This window comes from Dendrobium catenatum, unplaced genomic scaffold, assembly GCF_001605985.2.
Source record: "Dendrobium catenatum unplaced genomic scaffold, ASM160598v2 fragScaff_scaffold_1608, whole genome shotgun sequence".
In the NCBI taxonomy this organism is placed as follows: Eukaryota; Viridiplantae; Streptophyta; class Magnoliopsida; order Asparagales; family Orchidaceae; genus Dendrobium; species Dendrobium catenatum.
The window spans coordinates 6790206-6800747 of NW_021320070.1; the positions used below are offsets into that span (position 1 = coordinate 6790206).

Genomic DNA, 10542 nt, shown 5'->3' on the forward strand with positions numbered 1-10542 from the left:
TTTTAACTTCATATCGATGAGTGATAATGGGCATTGGACTTTGACTCCAACTACAATACATATTGATAAAAAAAAATGAAAAAAACTGTCTTGTTATGCTGACAATTTGACTTGATAGAAGAATTTTCCTAAAAGATTTGAGAGCCTCTTTATGCGATCGAATGAAGAATTTGAAGGTGATATTTAAATGAAACTTGAAACTATGAGTAAAGGGTATACTCATATTGCAAGATGAAAATGTAAGAGAGAACTATTTGAGAAGTGTAATACTCTGTCATTGCCACCTCAATCTTCTTCTTAATGAAGTTTGTTCGATTGAAAATTTGAACTTGAAATAATCAAGTCAAAGAACTAGTTCTCCAAAACTCACATTCACATCTAACTATATGGATCTACATATAGAGATGGGTCAAAGAATATGTGAAATACTACATGAGTCATTCTATTGTCCATTAAATCTACATGAAATTCTTCACTCAATTATTTCAGGGAAGTATATTCAAAGAGTTATATCAATGCTATGAAATATCTCTTTTAACTCAAATACACTAGACCACTCCTATGTTATTAAGATCTTAATAAATGTCTTATTAGACTTCTTTTAAGCACCATTATATGATAACTACCCATCATTTCATCAGAAGGCACATCAAAAATGCATAAGGAGAAGAAGCAATGAATTTATAGTATGCTTATTTGATTTATATGAGATAATAGAAGATTCGTAGCAAGCAATGCAGTTGATTTGTAAGCAAGAACACAATCTTCTAAATGTCTATTGCATAAAAAACCCCTTACAAGCTATAGTAGAGAATACGATAAGCTTGAATAAATTGAACAGCACACATCATTTACATATCACAACTCAAGCCTTAATTTTTAAATCCACCGGATCCCGCAACATGTGTGCAAGCGGACAGAAGGTGTTCGTAGGCCCTAAATGAAATTTTGGGCATTTCTAAATAAATCACTCTTATATAATGGATCATATTTAATATTTTAAAATGCCCCTTATGTATTAAATATTGACCCTTAAACTAAATTGCTCTGCATGTGCTCCGATAGAACTATTAAAGTTACAAACATAAATAGTCGAGAATGCTGCGCAGGGAATAATGCCACAACCGCATGTGCTCCGATCGTCGCATATAAATCTCAAATCCAACGATCCGAGAATGCTGCGCGGTTAAATATTCAAGTTTCATCTCCTCCTTGAGAGGACTGAGTCGACACGACTTGAATTGCAAAATATCTCCCAAAATCCTACGAAAATACAAAATGATTTTAAAATCACCCCGATGATGGCCGTGTTGAAATGAATCTTAACCGGAGAGTCAAATTTCAAACTCAAATGTTAAATTTCAAATCTCAAATGTCAAATCTCTAATCAAACAAAATGCCAAATTCTTGAATATAAAAATATCATCTAAAAAACTCAAAACTAAACATCATCCACCTCCCGCAACCGTTTGTCGGGGATGATAATTGAAATTAACCTCAGCTCACAAAGAGCGAATGCATGTCGGAGTGAATCACTACGATTCATCCTCAAACAGTCTCTTGCCAACAGGGACGTGGCACGTGCTCTCTGGTCGGGTGGTTTTGCCGCGAAATGGCACCATTATATTACGATCACGGCCAAAGCCCGTATGTTCCCTAAAGGCGTCAAACCCTTGAGCGATGGATCATAGGGTATATTCGATAGGCATAAAGCCCTTTGTCAGCTAAGGTGGATTCATATTTATCCCCTTAGACAAATATCAATCCAGGTCTACAAGGTATTCTTGGACGAAGCAACCCATGGCTGCCAACAAGATGCCTTCTGTCAGGTTGGGTCGACTACCTCCTCTGACTAAGTAGACCAGGGATCATGACAGCCCGGGACGACGGAACCATGGGATCTTGATCGGGCTCGTCTTCATTCCCCCCACCACCAGTTTTAAGTTTATGGTGATAAATTCCAAATTTCAAACTTCCAAATTCAAAATTTAAACCCTAAAATTGTTGCTATTATATGATAGGTTTTTTAACATATATAACTACTTTAATAACTAGCCTTAATCGAAAGTTCTCTCCTATTATCGGGAGGGGTAATTAACTATAGGGGCTTGCGCCTATAGGAAACCAGAGCTCGGATCAAAAAGTCCTCACTAAATGAGGGCGAAATCTCTGGGTAGTGTCTTATCTAAAACCCAATCTGCCTTCTGAAAATTCCCTCGGGATCACTCCTAAAATGGAATTTTTTGGAGCCCACAATTTATTTTGTGCTCCACCATTAATTGAATGGGTTATGAGCTTTTTTTATCCTATTCTATTTTTCTTTTATATTAATTCCTTGATCTTGTAGGTGTATTGAACTATGCTGAAATGGCATTACCTTTCTAGTTTTTGTTGATCTTGCAAGCACGTTGATTGCTTTTAAGTGCTGGTGTGATCTTTGTTTATTAGTGAATAACTGCAGAATTTCAAATCACATATTTCTGATTGAGTAGTATTTCTCTGGAGGTATTTTTCAATTACTCTTTATAATTTTGTTTAGAACTAATTGAATTTACCGTTAGAAGTTATGTAGGCAGCTCAGTATTTAGTTATTGTTGAGTTATCTAAGTTCCAGCACTGCTTTGGAGGAGAAGCCGCCCTCTGGAATGTTAATTTGTAGCTCTCTCTTACTACCAATCTAGCAAATCTGCGACATCATGGTTCTTCATCGGAGTAGGCCAGCTTTTCTTCCCAATGGTCCGACCGGCTCTCATTAACCTTTCAGCATCTCTACCTAAACTACTCTCCTACTCTTCATTATCCAATTGTCAATCTTGCGCTTCACCTTCAGCTAAACTGTCCTTTTCCCGTCTCTTCCAGGAGTGCTCGGAGCTTCGGAAACTGAGCACCGGGCGCCAAACTCATTCTCAAATGATTACATCTGGATTCATTCCGACCACCTTCGTATCAAACTGCCTAATTCAAATGTACATTCGGTGCATAGATTTGGACTCCGCCTGCAAAGTGTTCGACGAAATGCCCGACAGGGATGTCGTCTCATGGAATGCTATAATATCTGGTTACGTGCAGACTGGTTTGATGCGCGAGGCGCAGTGTCTGTTTAAAGCTATGCCTGACTGTGATGTTATCTCATGGAACTCCATGATTTCAGGGTACATGCAAAATGGAAACTTGAATGAGTCTGTTGAACTTTTCTTGGAGATGATGAAAATTGGCGTGGAACCAGATCGCATAACCTTTTCAATTTTTCTTAAGTTGATCTCTTCTTGGAAAGCATATGAGATGGGTATTCAAATTCATGGGCTCGCGCTTAAAATGGCTTTAGCTTTGGATGTGGTTACAGGAAGTGCTCTTGTTGACATGTATGCTAAGTGTGGAAGTTTGGGTGATTCCCTTTGCTTCTTCCGTGAAATGCCACAAAGGAATTGGGTCACTTGGAGCGCCATAATTGGGGGTTGTGCTCAGAATGAGCAATTCATGGATGGGTTTGATCTATTTCTTGAGATGCAAAGAGAAGGAATAGGAGTGAGCCAATCATCCTATGCAAGCCTCTTTCGATCTTGTGCAGGGTTGCCTTGTTTAGAAGTTGGAAAACAGCTTCATGGCCATGCAATGAAAAATAATTTCATTTCGGATGTGGTTGTTGGGACTGCTACTCTTGATATGTATGCTAAATGCGATAGTTTGAGTGATGCCATGAGAATGTTTTGGGAGCTTCCTAACCGTAGCCGGCAGACTTGTAACGCCATGATTGTTGGATTTGGCAGGAATGACCGAGGAATTGAAGCTCTGAAATTGTTTAAGTTCATGAATATTTCATGTATTCTTGCGGATGAAATCAGCTTGTCTGCTGTGCTCAGTGCTTGTGCGGAAGCTAAAGCATACTTGCAAGGCATGCAAGTTCATTGCTTGGCTATCAAAACCAGCCATAGCTTGAATATTTGTGTGAAGAATGCTATTTTGGACATGTATGGAAAGTGCAGAGCTCTGGTTAATGGTTGTAATGTCTTTGAAGAGATGGAACAGAGAGATTCGGTCTCCTGGAATGTTATCATCACAGCCCTTGAACAGAATGGACTTTATGAAGAGACATTTTCACATTTAAATCAAATGCTGCTTTGCAGTTTAGAGCCTGATGTTTTCACCTATGGCAGTGTAGTTAAAGCTTGCGCAGCATTACAGTCGCTGGATTTTGGAAGGTTAATCCATGGCAGGATAATCAAATCGTGGCTTGGTTCTGATTCTTTTGTTGGAAGTGCTCTCATTGACATGTATTGCAAGTGCGGAATGTTGGAGGAAGCACAAGCACTCCATGACAGGATAGAGAGCCAAACCATGGTGTCATGGAATGCCATCATCTCAGGGTTTTCCTTACAGAAAAAAAGTGAGGAAGCTCAGAAATTCTTTAGTCAGATGTTAGAACTGGGTCTCCAGCCTGATAATTTCACCTATGCCACAATTCTTGACACATGTGCCAACCTAGCCATGATGGGCTTGGGAAAACAAATCCATTCTCAGTTGCTCAAGCAGGAGTTGCACAAAGATGTGTTCATATCAAGTACTCTTGTGGACATGTACTCTAAATGTGGAAACATGCAAGACGCTCTCCTGATGTTTGAAAAAATGCCAGAAAGAGACTTTGTTTCATGGAACGCTATAATCTATGGTTATGCAAATCATGGACTTGGGTTTGAAGCACTAAGCATGTTTGAGAGGATGAAAATGGAAAATATTACACCCAACCATGCTACTTTCATAGCGGTTCTTCGAGCTTGCGGGCATGTCGGGTTGGTTGACGAAGGCCTTTGCTACTTCGAATCCATGAATCAGGTCTACAATTTAGAGCCTGAGCTGGAGCACTACTCTTGCATGGTGAACCTTTTGGGACGTTCCAGAGGTGTGCATGAAGCATTGGATGTTATAAATTATATGCCATATGAAGCTGATGCAGTTATATGGAGGGCTCTTTTAAGTGCTTGCAAGATCCACAGAAATGTGGAGATAGCAGAGCTAGCTTTGGAGAAAATACTGCTTCTGGAACCTGACGATTCTTCGGCTTGTATTCTATTATCTAACATATATGCAGAGGTTGGGAGATGGGACCAAGTCTCAAGGATGAGAAAAATGATGAGGCGAAGCTTGATGAAAAAGGAACCTGGTTGTAGTTGGATTGAAGTAAACAGTGAAATGCATGCTTTTATTGTTGGAGACATTTCTCACCCATTGTCTGAGTTAATATTTAAGCTTCTAGATAATTTGATTGGAGAGATGATCTTGGCTGGATATAAGGCTGTTGAACTTGATGAGGCAACAACCAGTATGGAGCAGCTAGTTGGCTAGATTTCACCATTGATCCCAAGGTTACTTTTTGGTGCATTCTCTGTTAGGTTTCGTTTGGGACGGCTTTCTTACTGCTTCTTAAAGCAGTTTTTTAGTTAAAAAAATTTTAATTTTTACATTAGAAAGCTACTTTAAGAAGCAATAAGAAATTTGTCACAAACGAAACATTAGTTTATATTGATGTTCGATGAAAATTTGTTGTGAGAACAACAGAACTAGAATTCTCTAAGATAAGATGGTGGTTGGCTTAGGTGGGATTCCAGGCTTATGTAACAGTTTAGGATTTTGTAGAGGGCATTCATGTCAGGTTCTGTGCTCTTTTCATTAAGGGTTAGTACTTTTTATACAGAGTCTGAAATTCAGACTGTTCTGGATCAATAAATAGTCTGTGAATATCAAATTTTTCCATTCAAACTGTTTAACATTTCTCTTCCAAAATTTGGTAGAACATATTACAGAAATTGCTTCTATTTTATAATTTTTTTATTGGCATACATGTCATTTTATATTTTTCTCCTCCTATCAGCCAGCAATCTCAATCGCAAACTTTCATTTCTCTCCTCCTATCAGCCAGCAATCTCAATCGCTGCCAACAATTCTCTTCAGCTACCAGCCCACTTATTCTCTTCAAGAACTTACCTTTCCACCTCTTCTCCTCCATCGAAACTCCATTCTCCACCTCCTAATCCTGCAGACCAATAGTCTCCACTGCGCCAGCCTTCATTTCAGCCTGTTGACCTGCTGCATTCAAGAACATCAGCAAGAAATCTGAAGCATTTAGGTTCTCTGTTCACCTCCAGAAATCTGCTGCCTTCAAGAATCTGTCATCAATTTCTATTTTCAGCTGCAAGAAACAGTCTAGAAATCAACATCAAGAATAGCTTCACAAATTTCATCAGCCCCAGCTTCAGAAATCTGCAGATAAGCTCTTGATTATCCTTCCAAAAACAGTCGAATTCTCGCAATTTACTCTTTATATCAGGTCACAGTTCTTGTTATCAATAATCACATTTTTTATACGCTTTCAGCGGCCACGAAAGACCTCTCAACATGAAAAATGCAGATTTGCAGAAGCTCTCCGAACAATGCAAATCAATCAAGAACTATAATCCTTTGAAATCCAAAAATCTTTAAAACAAGCCAACGTTCAATTTGCATCCATTGATTCATCACTTCAACAATTATATGCTTTCATACATTCTATTGACAAAAAAACTTGATAGTGTGTGCATTGATCGTCCACCTCCTCCAGTCCATCAAATCCTTCCTCTTTCACCGACATCCTTGATTCCATTGATCGAATCCCTTCTCCACAACCGTCATCATCTCCTACAAGTTTATATTTTCTTAAGAAAAATTGAACTTCCTTGCACTAATGAATTCAACATAAAAAATGGACCTTTAAAGCATAGGAATACTTAGATTTTCACAACACTCCTAATTATCGTCCAGTTAGAATAGCTTCCTTTCATCTGAAGGATCTGCCGCTACTTTGGCACCAATAGTTATGCATGAAAGCTCTTTGTATCTCTTTTCCAATCTTTCAACCTTGACGACTGTTGACCTCTACATCACCTCAAGAAATCCAGCTAAAATCCCAGAAAATCCGCTCAAATCACGCATACCTGCAGTTCGGCGTCGACACCGTTCAGCTCGCATGATTCCTGCGCAAATCCTGTGATCGTCTGCCCCTGTTAGCGTCAATAAAACGAGAACGAAGTCTTGGCTCAATCGTTTCTGTTTTCCCGCACACTAGAGGTCATGATCGAAGCCTCTGTCCGATCTCCGGCTTCCTACGTCCAACTCCTCCTCATAAGCCACGACCTCTAGCATACACGACCTGTACCGACCTCTGATGTGGTACATCCTAGCTAATAGTTTTCCTTAGAAATAGTATATCTTAGTTAGCTTTAGTTTATGCTTTCTTGAACCTTCTACAAGGTTCAATGGCCTTTATATAAGCATATTTTTGTAATGAAGAAGATGATATGAATGAAATTTTTGGATTTTAGAACAGCTTGGCTGTTTTGATCTCATAGAGCTGTTTAGCTCTTCTTTATCATGCTTCTTTGATGATTCTCCCCGCATAAACCTCAACCTCCATCTCCATTCTACCTCACACATAAACCTCCGAACTCACCTCCCTTCCCGCTCCTCACCGATGATCCACAGCCCAAGACCCATCCCGATGTCACAAGCCCAGCTGCCACAAACCTCGGCCGGATCCGCCTCTACTTTGCCGATCCCGAAACCGTACTCGAGCACCTCCGAGCCGGACTTCCTCTGATCGAACCCTACCCGATCCTTTCACTTCCTAGCCGAGCTCCTACACGCAAGCCGACCCCTCTCTCAGGTGAGTCGACCGATCTCCCTACCCTCGACCGATCTCCCTACCCAGCCAGCCCATCAACCACACGCTCCCGCCGTGCACGATCTGACCTCCTCACACTAAGCGTTTGCTTTCAAAACTTCTTACAGGGCTAGCCGAGTGGATCGTGCCGCTTGTCCAAGTGCCTAACTATTATAACTTTTTGGATACCTCTATGCAAGATGATTCTTTGAGTAAGGGAGAATTTAGGGCTTGTTTGGTAGCACTCACCATTTGATTTAACTAGGATTTCATAAATCCGTTATATCTAAATTTTGGAAATCCTGAGGGGTCTAAATCTTCGAAATTGTTTGGTAACATTCATGATAAATCCTATTAAATCAAGTATGATTGTTTGGCTATATAACAAAATTTAACAAGCGAACTCTACCTCTCGAGCCAACTGATTTCATAAATCCGGCAAAATCCAGGATTTTGGAAATTCGGGATTTAGCACGAAAAGGTGGAATTTTCCCTCTACAGCGATTTTCATTTGTCGTGAGTTTGGTTTTGCATTTTAGGCGGTTTGGTTGGATTTTGTTGAAACCCGCCTCAAATTCGGGCTAAATCTTGCTACCAAACATTCCCTTTGATGCATCATCATGAAAAAATCTTGATCGGGCACGAATCTCGAGGCAAAAACCAACCCGGGAACTTCAAAAATTATATTTAGGAGCATCTGACTCCGATTTCAGCAAGCTTATAGTCAAACTAAGCGTCTCGGAAATACGAACCCAATGACATCAAATTCGACCCAATCCGAGCACAAATGGGTCCGAATCAAGGATCCAAAGCGCTGTTGGAAGGTTCGAATCACAATTTGAGTTACCAAACGGTCTTCGATTTTAACGAGCTTATACTTGAATCGAACGGCTCGACGAGACGAATCCAACGAGCACAAGATCGCCGAATTCCGACATCACTAAGGCCTTCAAATGTCCAATGAACGGTGCACGATCGAAGGGTTCAACATCAACCGTCCATTCGACCACTCCCTATTCGCCCCTGATCTTACACTTATTTACAAGTCATGCCACTCCAGAAAAACTATAAATAGATCCCTCATTCTTCACAAGAGGACTCAAGTGAGAAGAGAGAAAAGAAGAGAAGAGAAAAAGGGGAAAGGGAGAATCATCTCCTCCTCGACCACCACCGAAGTTCTTTCCGCCGCCTGAATATGCCGGAACTCTGCCGAATTTTCGGGAGACGCCTGAATTCTGGAGAATTTTGTAAATTTGCTTCAAGTTAGAAGAAGCGGATTGTAATCTGATCGTCCTGACTTGTGGGACGAATCAGCTTCTTGTAATTTAGAAAACGCTAGTGAAACTTTTCAACTGGGCGTGGCCCCGTGGTTTTTTCCCTCTTTCGGGTTTTCCACGTAAAAATCCTGATGTTCATTTTCTTTTCTGTTTGTATGCTGAATATTTGTACAACGCTCAAACGTGAATTTGTAAACTCTACCGCCGCGTATATTCTAGCCCGCAGCACCCTTAAGTCAATCTCTCATGAAAATAAGCTCGACTAAGCCAAATACATAATAATAATAATAAGGTGCTCAAATCATTCTAAGAAATCAGCCCAAAGGTTTTAGAATGCGTCTAAAATTTGATAAGCTTAGTGTTGGAGTGCTCTAGTCTATAAATTTGAGTATAACAATAAATAGGGGTACAAAAAAGTTGAACTCAAGCAATTGGATGTGTATTTATATTTGGCGCGTTCAATTTTTATGTTGTTCAAATTCAGCTCATATTTGAAGTTACTCATATAAATCTTGTTCGTGTTCAATTCATTCAAACTTCATAGGCATGTGTTTGGCTTAAATTTGCATTGTTCAAACCCATATTTTCTTTTTTAAACTTCACATAGCCACGCTTGTCGCCATCTTCCCACTGACAGTATGGCTCTTTGGAAATATGAAGCTTCCACCAAACTTGGCTTCGTTTGGGACGGCTTTTATATTGCTTCTTGAAGCAGTTTTTTAGTTAAAAAATTAAAATTTTTGTATTAAAAAACTGCTTCAATAAGCAGTAAAAAAGTCATCCCAAATAAAGCCTTAGCCTCATTGGCAACTTGTAGATTGTCACTAAAGAGAGAACTAAAAAAAATGAATATCTGCTATAGCACTATCAAAAAGAGCAAAGAATTCAACAAAGTAGACCGTAAAATATTTTCTCTTGTTAGAATTTTTTAAGGGACAAAGTCATTAAACTAAAGGATTGTATCTTGGGCTAAAATTCATGTCATCTTATATTCATATTTAGTTGGATGGACTTAAAGATCTATATTAAGAAAACCAGTCATTGATCCAAAGTTAAGGACATTAAGGTTTCGTTTAAGATGACTTTCTTACTACTTCTTAAAGTAATTTTCTAGTAAAAAATTTAAAATTTATATGCTAGAAAATTGCTTTAAGAAGCAATAAAAAAAAATGTTCCAAACGAAACCTAAGTTATAAATCTCCTTTCTTCATTTGATGGCTTACAAAAATGTAATTTCTCAAATAAATCCCAAAATTGTTGCTCTTTGCCCCTACTAATTAGCAGCTGTGTTATATACAAGCAGACTGAAACACTAATCTAGCCCATCATTTGTTGTAGAATGTCTGAAGGCACACTAAACTACCAACTCGTAGGTTTTTTTGAGACGATTTTTTTATGCCTTTTTAAAATAACTTTTTAGTAAAAATTTAATTTTTTTTACTAAAATACTAGTTCAACAAATAAAAAACTGTCTCAGACGAAACCTTAATATCCCACATTCTTATCATTTTTCCACTTCTCAAAGCTTATGTTTTCCAGTTGTAACTCTCTCAAGTTATTTGTTAAGTAATTTCA

At 39.0% G+C, this 10542-nt stretch overlaps 1 protein-coding gene across 3 annotated transcripts; it reads left to right on the forward strand.

The window, feature by feature from the left end:
* Positions 1-2307: 2307 nt before the first annotated feature.
* On the forward strand, positions 2308-5762 carry LOC110106398 (pentatricopeptide repeat-containing protein At3g02330, mitochondrial). Of its 3 annotated transcripts, none has more exons than XM_028700879.1 (2): positions 2308-2505; positions 2573-5762. In XM_028700879.1, exon 2 carries the CDS (start codon positions 2734-2736, stop codon positions 5338-5340), a length of 2607 nt encoding a protein of 868 aa, XP_028556712.1. In that variant the 5' UTR covers positions 2308-2505; positions 2573-2733; the 3' UTR covers positions 5341-5762. The 3 variants fall into 3 exon arrangements, with proteins under 3 accessions (XP_028556712.1, XP_020691956.1, XP_020691957.1); XM_020836297.2 differs by having other exon boundaries at positions 2615-5762; XM_020836298.2 differs by having other exon boundaries at positions 2309-2736; positions 2860-5762.
* The last annotated feature ends 4780 nt before the right edge of the window (positions 5763-10542 follow it).